General features: G+C 43.8%; 1 protein-coding gene across 1 annotated transcript in view; it reads right to left on the bottom strand.

The window, feature by feature from the left end:
* Positions 1-1,066: 1,066 nt before the first annotated feature.
* Positions 1,067-12,195, bottom strand: part of TAMALIN (trafficking regulator and scaffold protein tamalin) — a 29,849-nt gene continuing 18,720 nt past the window's right edge. Inside the window, exons 3-8 of the mRNA XM_026717485.2 lie at positions 11,418-11,472; positions 10,845-10,947; positions 7,133-7,226; positions 6,951-7,017; positions 4,278-4,344; positions 1,067-3,942 (exon numbers count right to left, since the gene is read on the bottom strand). Coding sequence (XP_026573270.1) covers positions 3,497-3,942; positions 4,278-4,344; positions 6,951-7,017; positions 7,133-7,226; positions 10,845-10,947; positions 11,418-11,472 — 832 coding nt within the window. The 3' untranslated portion in view covers positions 1,067-3,496. The remainder of the gene's footprint in view (positions 3,943-4,277; positions 4,345-6,950; positions 7,018-7,132; positions 7,227-10,844; positions 10,948-11,417; positions 11,473-12,195) is intronic.

Genomic DNA, 12,195 nt, shown 5'->3' with positions numbered 1-12,195 from the left:
CAAGAAGCCCCGAGTTCAGCCAAATTCAGGATTTTCCATACAAAGTGTCCAAGCCTGGATGGAAACCTACATCTTCAGTCACAGGAGCAAGGCCATACCACAGTCATTTCAATACAGAGGCAAGATGACCCCTGCTCTGTCCAAAGTTAAATTTAACTACACTGCTTTGGATCTAGATTGAGGTCATAGGTTTCACAGGCAGAAGCCGAGCCACCCAATTGGGAACCGCTGGGCTGCAAAAGAAGCCAGAGGCTGCGGGGAAGAGAATGTGTGGACTCAGCATCATGAAGGAATGCTGAAGAACAACTGGGTCACTTGGGGCTCAGCAACAGCTGGATAACCTCAAAAGCTTTGGCAGCAGAACATCCAGAGAAGCTCCTACTCTCTAAATCAGGGATGGGGAACGACGGCCCTTTTATGACTTGTGGACTTCAACAGAAATGAGGAGGTGATAAGCCACCTGGGAAAGCCAAGGGAAATCGTCAAAACCATAAAAAAGTGAAAGTTAGAATATTTTGGACATGTGATGAGACACCCGGAAAAATACGGCATACTTCGCTTAATCCTTCAGGGAAAGATTGAAGGCAAACAAGGTCCAGGCAGAAGAAGAACATCATGCTTCAACACCCAAAGGACTGGTTTGGTCAAAACTCAGCAGCACTTTTTTGTGTAGCTATTGATAAAAATAGGATCACCAACATGATCGACAAAGTCCGATGATGGATATGGCACAAGAAGAAGGACTTCAACTCCCTGAATTCCTGATCCAGCATGGTTGGCTCAGGAATTCTGGGAGTTGAAGTCCACAAGTCATAAAGGGGCCATCATTCCCCATCTCTCCTCTAAATTCTGCTCTTCCAACCCAATAAGACAATTGGCCTTGGCCTGGACTGGGCAGCATTTGGCGACCTTTGGTGACCCAAGTCTTCTTGGCAGCTTGAAGAACTTTCAAATCAAGAGGTCACTTTCCTTGGTTTCTTGAGAAAGTCCACTAGCAGATGGTTGAAGAGTTCCAAGGCCTTCATCGCCGTTTGTAAGACCAATAGAAAATGAGAGCACAACTGTCTGAATGCAAAACATCTCACAAGTTTTATCCAAAAGTTTACAGTGGAAACATTGCTGCACATGTCTGTACAAAAATCCAACTCTGAATCAGGTTTTTATGCATACAGTTATTGGCACATGGTGCCTCCCTAAATTGCTGGCCTTGCTTTGTTTGTTTGTTGCTTTCCCCCCACTTAACATCTCTTGTGAGAAATATCTGTCAGGGTACACAACGGCCACTCTTTTCCCGTCTGCGCTGTGTCACCCCTCCTCCTCTCTTCCTGCAGCTACTTCCTGAGATAAAGTTAAAAACAAAAAAAACCAGAAAGCTGCCCTTTGGTTTCCCTCACACAAGGCATTTGCTGGTGAGAGGTTGGAACAGTCAGACTCGAAGCTGTTTTCAGAGGCACAGTTCTGTTCTGAGGGACTTCACTTAAGGCCAGGGATGTGGCTCACCAAATGTCGCTAAACTACAATTCCCAAGAGCCTTTGCTGGCATAGCGGATAATAAAGGGGGGCTGGGAGTTGTAGTGTTGTGGCATATGGAAGATCACAAATCACCTTTTGCCTAAGTTTTAGACAAACACCTCTTTTTGTTTTGTCTAAGGTTCGTCCAGCCTTCCTCAACCTGGCACCTTCCAGATATGCTGGATTACAATTCCCATTTTTTCAGCCAACATAACAAGACTCTTTGTGTCTATGCTTGTCCATGTCCCCCTCTCCCTTTCTCCTTCAATAGTTTTAAGCAATTCTGAGAAAGATGCTGTGCTGGGATTTGAGCAGGGTAGCCACAAATTTCATTCTGCCTAGCGCCTGACCTTCATAATAACTAGCTACCCTGCAAAATCTGGATCCAGATCTTTAAAGTTCGGCGCTTATTTGACTTCCACTGTTTCTCTTCCTAAGCAGTTCTGAGAATTACTGTATAATTCAGCAGGAGCAAAGTGGGGACCTCTGACAGAGCCAATATTTTGCAGACTTGGAGAAAAGTTGGTAAAACTGGAATAAATTGAATTTAAATGTTGTACTTCCTATTGGCCTTTCAAGTAGAATTAGGTACACTGAAAGAAAGAAAAAATGTTCACATCACCACGTCTTTTCTTATAACTTTTCCTTTCAAAGTTGCTCTAGATGAACAAGGAGAGGAAAAATGTGTAATAACATCTGGATTTTTTTAAAGACTGGAGGGAAGTTGTGGGGAATTGCTGCAGAATCTGGAGGCAATGAGACAGACAGGATGTGGCTCCCCAGAGCAGATATAGATATAGAACAGCTCAGAAACCACATTTATACAAACTGTGTATAGGGGGGAGGGGTTGGAAGGGAGTTCCCCAAACATTTACAGCTCAATCAATGAATTCGTAGGCCTTCCCAGCAGGAGGGAAAGTATCTGCTGCTATAGACATGTGGACTGAAATGCAGAAATAAAATGCAGAAATATCTTGGAGTTCTCGCTCCAAGATATGGACTCACAAAGTGAACTGTGTTCCTTCTTCTAAGCCTATCTTAGAATTGACCTGGCCCCAAGTGTAAGGGAAAGATTGAACTTGATGTGCATAAAATGCCTGGCAGTCTTGCCTTTCAATGCTTAAAAACACAAAACCAAAATGCAGAAATATCTTAGAGTTCTCGCTACTTTCGTGGCCACCTACGCAGCTCACTCCATCCTATACCCTTCTAAATGTAATGCAAATTTCCAGCCAACGTGCCCAAATTCAAGGGGATGAAACCGGGAATTCTGGGACTTGAAGTCCCAATGCGCGTCCAATAAAAGGTGTCGGTAGCTCTTGCCTTCTACTTTTTGCCTCAGATCTGAGTTTTCTCTATCTGACTAAACCTCAAATGCTACTTCATGCTCTAGGCTAAGTTAACATGCTGGTTCTTCTAATGTCCCCCTCATTAAGTCCTAACAAAAACCACCCAATGTACAAACCCAAACCAAACATTCCAGTTTTTTTAAAAAAAATTATCCCTGCTAGTTAAACCAATAATAATGTTCTGTTTCCATTTCTAAAAGTCACCCTATGGCCCACAATGACAAAGAACCACCCGATAACTCAAAGAGACTGCTTTATGCCAATTCCTGAAAAACACCCCAAACCAAAACCACCCTCGCATGAATGAAGTATACAAAATCACGTGTACTTCTTTGGCCTCACAATGTGCTATGATTTTTTTTCTTTTGAGGTCTTTTTTTCTCCCCACCACCCGTTTCTTCCTAGGACGTTGAAGACCCACTGTCACACACACCCCCTCCCACCCAGGTTGATGAATTACTCTTCCAAAAGTCCAGCGTGGATTGCAACCTGCATTTCCAAAGAGCTGATCTGCTGGCGTTCAGAAGCCCAGTCCCCTGTCAATCAAATAAATAAATAAATAGAGACCAGAGCAAGCAGGGGCAGCCGGCCTCACAGCTGAACTGTGCTTTGCTTTGCCCAATAAGAGTGTCCTTTTACAACTGGCTCTCCTCTTCCTCCAAAGAACGGTTCAACCCAGGAATAAACTTGAGGAATCTCTTGCGGAAGCTTCCCTGTTTGCTTTTGGGGGGCCTTGACGTGACCGCAGAGTTCTTTGGCTCTCTGCATTTGTCCCAGAAACAGGCCTCTCCGTTGGTGGTGGTGGTTGTGGTGCATTTGACGCTGATGCTGCGGGTTAATGTCGTCTTGGGGCGTGAAGACTGGGCTGCTGCGGGGACAATGTCCAGGGAGTCGGCAGAGTCAAAGAAGCAAGTCTGGTAAAGAGATTCCTCGGTCTCATCAGTGGCAGTGCTGACACAGCCCACGCTGCTGTAAGTACTCCCAGCTCCTCTCAACAGCATCCCGTAGGGTGTAGAGCCATACAGGCAGGAGCGCACAGACTCCAACGTATCATAGATGCTGGGGTCTTTAACCACAATCCCTACCAGAAAAGAGCAAACAATTACTGAAGGGAATGCAGGAACCTGCTTGTTCTCCCAAAGAGAAGAACCGATCCAGACTTTGGATCTACACTTTGTGGTAATCTTGGTTTGGCTTAGTGCGGTGTTTCTCAAGCTCAATAACTATAATTCGCATGGGCTTCAATTCCCAGAAACACTCGCCTAGAATGGGTTACACCAACTCAGCCAAGAGTGGTCTGTAAACCATAGAGTATGTCTTTCTGCTGCCAGCCCCTTCAGCCAGATTTGGTTCCCCTCTCCGTGACCTAGAAGACAATCACACACAAAAAAATGCTGACATTCTTCTGACACTCACCATGGACCAAGCGCTGCTCCTGGACCATCAATGACCGATATTCTCCCCATTTTTCATAGAGCGTTTGCTGCAATGGAAAGAAACAGACATTACAAACAGCAGCAAGGATCAGTCAAGGCTATGTATCTAGTTAAAATCTCCTTCAAGTGGTGCTTGACTGCTGGTGAGCCACCCTCCTTAAATCACATCCTTCCTTCTTTATTTGCTCTGTGGGTAGAGCAGATAGCTTCTCGTTCAGGGGAGGGTTTTTTTCCTTCTTCCAAGGAATCCAATAGGCAAGAGCTGGAAATTTATGGGCTGCAAAAAGACCGAATAAAAGCCTGACGTAGGAGAAGAGTTGCAGCCTGTTGTCCAACTACCTGCTGGTTTCTAAATGACACTAATGGCCCACCTACTTCTCAAGGATAGGGAGGCTTCCTGCTAAACACATAAAAAAAAAAATTCTCAGAACTGTAGATTCTCAAGACGACAAATAAACGAGGCTGTGGCTCCATTTATCAGCAGACTCTGCAGGTTAGAACTTCCACATTTAGTTTATGAAATATCTAATAAGAAAAATATGAGGTAGGAGATGATGAAGAGCATCTTTCTGAACAACGGGAGAAAAAAGAGAGTAGCTTAGGAATCAAAGCTGCACTGCATTATTATTAATTTAAATTTCTTTCTTTTAGAGATAGATAGGTAGATAGATGTAGACAGACAGATGATAGGTAATAGATAAGATAGACAGACAGATGAGAGATGGACAGATGAAAGATAATAAATGATAAGACAGACAGACAGACAGATAAATGCCTTTGAGTCAACATTCCTAGGAATAAGAGGAAGGGATTGGCTGAAAGTCACCTAACTGGCTTCATGCCTAAAATCAGACTAGAACTCACAGTCTGCTGGTTTCTAGCCTGATGCCTTAATTACTACAATACACTGTCTCTTTTATAATATTTATAAAGAACAAACAAAATCCAAAAATCAGGCAATGTTAAAAAAAATGTACTCAATTTAGTTATGCCAACTGTATTCTTTTATATCAGTGTAGATGTTCCTTTCGCAAGGTCCAGAATCACCTTAAATTACATTATAATCATGGGGAACAAGACTATTTTTAAGGGTCCCTCACCTCATAAAGGTACAATTTGAGGCCCACTACTTTTTCTTCTTCTTTTTTTCTTTCTTTTGGGGGGCTTGGAATGGAGGGGAAAATAGACCTCTTCAGAGGCTTCATACATCTATTTTTCTTAAACAGACCACTTAAACAAAAGCAGAATATAAAGGAAAAAAAGGAACTAGCCCAAAATTTCAGCCCCAGCATGGCTATCTATCATCATCCCTTCTTGTTGCTGTTAGGTTATATTGCATATGAAGAATTAGACCAGATCAAGAATTTCCTGCTGGGAAAAACTGACACATCAAAACCAACGGTGGGAATGACATTTACTGTGATAGAACAAAGTGAATAGTGCCAAAAAACATTTGATGGTGGAGGAAGTTAGCACCCACCCCTCTCCTAGAAAATTGAAATATCCTAGGAAATATTAAAAAGGCAGAATATTTCCTCTAAAAAGAGTAGAAACTCAAGAGGAGAAACTCACCTCAGAAGCAGAAACTCACCCCCACCTTTGTTAATGGGTGGGCCATTAAGGCCTGGGCCAGAATACTTTACATAACAAATATCTCCAGGTAAAGCTATAGCAATTGCCCAAAGCCCTTTTCAGTGCATAATCATCCAGCAAGGCTCAACCGAGCCTGGAACTCAGGACAGTCTACAGAGTTGCCCCTGCATGGCCTCCTCATGGGAGTCTGACAACCATTCAGAATCCAATTCAAATCCCAACAAAGATTATAAAACCCAGGCACTCTCAGCACCTCAGCCCTTTCTTGATCTCTTCCTTCACCTTGAAGCATGTGATCATCCTTCCTTTCCATTCTGGAGCTCCAGGCCATGTGGTCCTGGTCCACTATTAAACCTTCCAGTCTCATGTTTCCAGCACCTTTTTCCCCACTTGGAACTGAACCCAGAAGGATATTTCTTCCAACAATGGAAAGTGGAAATGTTATTGATCAGCGTAAAACAAATGTTAGCTTGGTCTGCACAACTATTCTTTTTTCTTCTGATGCCTATTTAAAATTTTAGTTTGCCAAGCGCTGCCCTGTATTTTCCTCTGATTTTCTCCATTCCAACACGTTATTGTACAGGAGATAATTTCTTTGGCTGGAGAGTTGCACAGAACCCCAAAATAAGGGAGCACAGTGGGTGCAGCAGAAGGCAAATGGGAAGGGACACATTCATGGGTGGGAGGACAGAAGGAGGGGATGGAATAGGGGAAGAAGTTTTAGCTTTGCTCCTTTTCCCCCTAGTGATTCCTATGCTGTGAAAACTGCTGTTTTTTTACAGTGAATACTGAGCCAGATGGTCTAGCAATTGCACTTGGCATAGGACAGCTGTCTGTGGTTTTTAGGAATATGGAGCATCCTGATCAAAGCCAAAAAAAAACCCCATGTAATTCTGTCTATACAAATATTTGCAGGGCAGTTACCCAGGTTGAGTTTTGAGATATCATTTCATGTCCATGTACAGGCCATATAATTCAAAACAGTTGCCTCTTCTTGGCAGCCACCCGAGCCAAACTCGTAAACATTTCATTGCCATGTTCCTGCTTGAATGCCACTCACCTTGAGATACTGCAAGCGAGCCTCCAATTCAGCCCTTCGGATTGATGCACCGTACAAGGTATCTAACCTGAACAGGGGACAAAGTGGGATGAGTGATGGCTAGGAAACCACAGCAGTGTCACATGGAGGAAGAGGGAGGGTGGAGGGATAGTTCTGGTTAAAAACATCAATTTGGCTTTTACCTGAGCACGTTTCCAGATGCTTTGATGATCTCCACAATCTCACGGTGCCGGATGCCTTCTACGTTAAGCCCATTCACCCCTGTGATTGTGTCTCCTATAAAGCAGATAAGCAACAATAAGGAGTCAGGGGGAACAAAGGATCTGTACTGGGCTCGCACACTTAAAACCGGAACTTAAGATATCACTTCTGCAAGTCTGCAAAAACATTCTTTATTTTGGTCTCTCAGGCTTGCAAGGATGGTGGTGGAGATAGGGATGGATGGAGACTCTGCCCCCCACCCAACTTTGTGTGTGTGTGTGTGTGGGGGTGGGTGGGGCTTGTATGCCTGATCCCCACATCTTCTAACACAAAGAAGGCTTTCAATCCACAATGGCCATAATCAGAGTTGACTGTGATCTCTCTGCTTCATGACTAAAAGAGGTGAAGTAATTCTTCCCCTTCCCCTGGTTTTTGCAACGTTTTGCTTAAAAGAAATGAACAAAAAAGCTTGCCCACACTTGTATTTATTTGGTCTTCATTAAAATTATTGCGTAAGTATGGGTTCAGGGGCATTTTAAACCTCCCAACGCAATCTTCCCATTCAGAAAAAAAAAATGATTCAGATGATGATAATCTATTACTACATAGAAAATGTTAACAGAAAATGTTAATGTCTTTCAAATTTCGCCTGAGATCGTTCTGCAACTTTTGAGCACAACTTATGATTTTGAAGACTAGGGTTGCTTACATAAAGAGCAAAAAAAACCTGTTTTGGTAGCCAGAAAATTTCCTGCCATTGGGAAAGATGATCCAAGCTTGGAGAGGCGTACTTTTAAAAAACACACCCTGTGCAAAAAGCAGGAAAAGCAGACTGAATGGGAAGAAAAGAAGGTACCACATTGCACAGCCAAACCCTCTAATTCAGGGGTGTCGAACTCAATTTCATTGAGGGCTGCACTAGGATTGTGTTTGACCTCGGTGTGTGTGTGGGGGGGAGGGGGGCAAGGGGCATGGCCAGGGTGGGTGTGGCCAGCTTGATGTCAATCATGTCGGGGGCACCTGTGATGGCCAACTGCTAAGGCAAGGCTTCCCTCAGGCCCTCCCTTCCTCTCATTATCTCCTTCTTCTCTCTGTCCCTTCCTTCCATCCTTTTCTTCTTCCTTCCCTTTTCTTTCTTTTTCCTTCCTTGCTCTCTTCCCATCTTTCCTTTTCTTTGTCTTTCCTCTTTCCCTTTCTCCTTCCCTGTCTCTTCTAGGATGCTCAAATGCAAAAGGGGAAACATTTCTCCTTTTGTTTTGTTTTTAGTTCAGCCTACTACAGCCCTCTGCCAGTGAAAACAGAGCTTAGGGGACCCGAACTCTGTTTTTGCTGGCAGAACCACTGCAGGCCAGGCCTTTGCTGTTTCCGGGCCCAAATCTAAGGACCACGCTGGCCAGATTTGGCCCACAGGGCCTTGAGTTTGACACCTCTACTCTAATTCATCTGGATGCCTCCCTCACTCTGTCACCTCCATTTGAGCCTGCTGTCAATCTGACTCTTTAAATCAGTGTTTTTCAATCCTGCCCGCTTTAAAATGTATGGATTTCAACTGGCTGGAGAATTCTGGGAGTGGAAATCCATACATCTTAAACGTGACAAGTTTGAAAAAAATGCATGCTTTAAATGAAGATAACAATGCTCGCCTCTCCAGAGCACAGCAACTGGAAGGAGAGAAGAAGAAGGCAACCCTCATGGAAGCTGCGCCCCAGCTTTCTTCATGGTTACCTGTGATGTGAAGCCAGAGCTGGTTGAAGCCTCCTTACAAGGAGCCAATGAAACACAGGCAAGGAAGGAACAAGGAGAGGGAGCCTGCATTCCAGGCCTCTCTCAGAAAGACCCTGCTCTTTGGCTATTGTACAGCACAATATTTCTTCCACGAGTCCTGTGGGCCAGGAGACAATGGAAGCACTGCCCATTTTTAAGAGGAAAACGCAGAGTGTTTTGATTGTTAAGAAAAATGCCTAACATTCCAGTGAGCAGGAATGCCTGGTGAACTAGCATATTTTAAATCTGGAAATCCCAGCCGGACAAACTGATGATGTTAGGAAAAAGAAGAGCCAGGTTTTCCTGTTACTGTCTGTCTGGCTCTGTCTGGTGTGTGTTTCTTGATTTCCCCCCCTGTTTTAGACATATTAAATTGGTCTAATACCATTCCCTCCCCCTCCTTTTATTTCCCATGGGAAACTGGAAGGCAATTCTCGTTCCCCATGTTGGTGATCCAGAGTTAAATCTAGACAGGATAGTCCTGCCACTGTGAAATCTGCAAGGATTCCACATGATCCCCCTCAACTGTGGTCTCCTTTGATTCTAAATAACGAGAGGTGAGGAAATGCAGATCGTCCCTGCACAGTGACCACAATTGGGAAAGGTAACTCAGCGACTAAGTGAAATACCATGCGATTGCAACAGGCTTTCAACTGCAGTTGCTAAACAATTCACAGCAAGTCATTAAGCGAGACATCAAGTGACTGAATTAGGATCTCAAACGATGATCACGTGAACAGGAGATGGTATGTCTGTCGTATATGCTTGCTGATTGCCAAGAGCTTGAATATCGATCGTGTGACTGTGGGAATGCTACAACGGTTGTAACTGTGAAGACTGGTGGTAAAGCTACTTATTCAGCATCATTGCCACTTTGAACAACTGCTGAATAGGACAGTCATTAAGCGAGTTCTATCTGTGCACTTTCCAATTTCTACTCCTTCACTTGGGGATCTCAGCACCTCTCCTTGGAGCCTGATACAGAAGCTCACAGCCTGAGGCTTGGTAAAACTAGCAGACTGAGTTGGAGAGCGTCCGGCAGTAAATGAGATTGTGGAGCTCAGATTGTGGCCTTGCAGGCTCTGTTCTGTGAAGTAACAACAGGAGTCAGTGATGTCACGGAGTCTTCCAATGCCTTTCCACAGCAGAGAGCTACTCAGCCTTCCCTACAGTTGTAAAAAGTTGGGAGGAAGCGTGGAGACAATGTGAGACTAGGCCAAAGCCACCATACTTAAAAGTGGTGAAGACATGTAAGCAATGTGGACGAAAAGCCAGGAAAAGTTCCCCTAGGGAAAGGAACCAAGTCTTTAAGAGGACAAAAGGACAAGAGTTGGGCCTGAGCACATGGCAAGCCCCTCCTCAAGTTTCACCAACAAAGGGGTTGGGCCTGCATGGGAAGCCCCTTCCCACCAACTCTAGGGGACAAAAAGTGGTCCTGAAACCTGCCCAGCTTTTGAATTGTTTTTGGACCCCAGACTTGGCAGCTTCTGTCCCTCTGGCTAGCAGCCTAGTAGTGGACGCTGGGTAAATGTGGATGAGTGTGTGTGTCTGACTATGTATAAGAACAAAAATATATCATTAAAAGTTTGCTGTTATTTTAAATTCACTGAGTCTCTGTGTATTTTAAAAAAAACGTTTGTGCCTCAGTGTTTGGTTGATTTGGGATTGAGTGTGGCCATTTTCCAGGCCTGTAGGAGTGTGTGAGTGAGTGACCATAAGCTGAACCTCAGAATACATTTGTGTAACAACAATAAAACAGAGAAACTACACGAGTGTGCACTGAAATCCGCAGTTCAAGAAGACAGAGTGACAACCTCACTGGCCACTGAAGACCAGGAAGGCCTGAAATCTGAATCATACCTGATGATTTTAGCAGTCAGCTGTCGAGCTCCAGTGAAAGAGTACAAAGCAGTAAATGAAGCCTCTTACCAGGTTTAAGGCCTGCTGTTTGAGCTGGGCTGTTTTCGTGAACCCGGCAAACAAAAGTGAACATCTCCACACGTTTTGTGTCCTGATGGTGTAGCCCATAAGTCTGAAAATTGCCCAGATGGGAAAAAAAATTATTATTTATAATGGTGTGAGAAGGGTGGATTAGGGGTTGATGCTATAATCTATAATGAATGAGGTAAAGCAGCATGAAGAGCTAGACAGCCATAGCAAGCTGGGAGATGAAATGAATTCTGCCTGATTTGGATCATTTCTCATTCTCTGAAATGTTGAAAGATCAAACTCAGCCGAAAAGCGAGATAGGCCAGATTCAAGATGTTGTCATATTTTCCTCAGATTTGATATTCAATGCTTTCAAAATCCAAGTCCTCAATGTTCAGCTTTTGTAATGTCTGAAATTTGTATTGCAACTTTTTTTCTCATTTGCAAATGCCCCAAGGTATGTGATTTAAAACTCTGCCCTCAAGTCCTGCTGAGGGCAGCCCACAAAACTTCCTCTTAGCCGTTTGTGAGGTAAGTTTAGGAAGGAATAGAAGGCTTTCTCTCAACATTTACCTGAATCTCAAACCCATACGTTTGGCCCTCTTCTTTCTCCAGTGTGATCACCTTCCTGAAACAATGCGAGAGGAAAGAAATTCAGCTGAAATTCCTCAGGACCTTGCACGAGGCAGATTTAAGCCATATTCACCAAGTTGTGTGAGGATCTCTCTTCACTTTCTGATTCTTCCATCTTCCCACAGCTGAAGCACTGCCCCACAATATGATTTAGGTTACAGGAACTTCCCTTAGTCATAGTTCAGAAACTTCTGTCTGGTGTGTTCAAAGGGAAGTGAAAAGCAGCATTCTGCCTCTTAGCCAGGCAGCTGGATACAAACATTTGCCCTGCCCAAGAATCATCTCTGCGGCTCACAGTCCCTCTTTCCCTTACAGCTCCTTCCACCCACCACCACTTTAAGCCAATGAAACAGAGGAAGGGAGCAGCCTTTTGTGTATCATCCAGTCTTTATGAATTCAGAGCTAACAAAATAACAAAAGGAGATCCAAATGCAAAAACATAGCCAAAGCAAACACAAATGTAATCAGGGATGAGGTTGCTGAAGCAAACATAGATTCATAGCAAACAACCACTACATCATTCAAGAGTATGCTTTTATACATGTATCTCTTTCTTGCAGACACATTTACTGCAAAAAGGAGATCCGTAAGATAAATACCGAAGAATGGCAGACAATCTAACCTACTGGAATCCTCTTTTAGGGTAAATTATATGGATGGCTACTCCTCTGACAGCAGAGCCACAATCTTTCACAATCAAACAAACATTTTAAAATCC

This window comes from Pseudonaja textilis, chromosome 2 (assembly GCF_049901715.1).
Source record: "Pseudonaja textilis isolate UNSWEBS1 chromosome 2, rPseTex1.2, whole genome shotgun sequence".
In the NCBI taxonomy this organism is placed as follows: Eukaryota; Metazoa; Chordata; class Lepidosauria; order Squamata; family Elapidae; genus Pseudonaja; species Pseudonaja textilis.
Note: the sequence above shows the minus strand (reverse complement) of the source record. Positions and strands in the feature narration are given on the sequence as shown.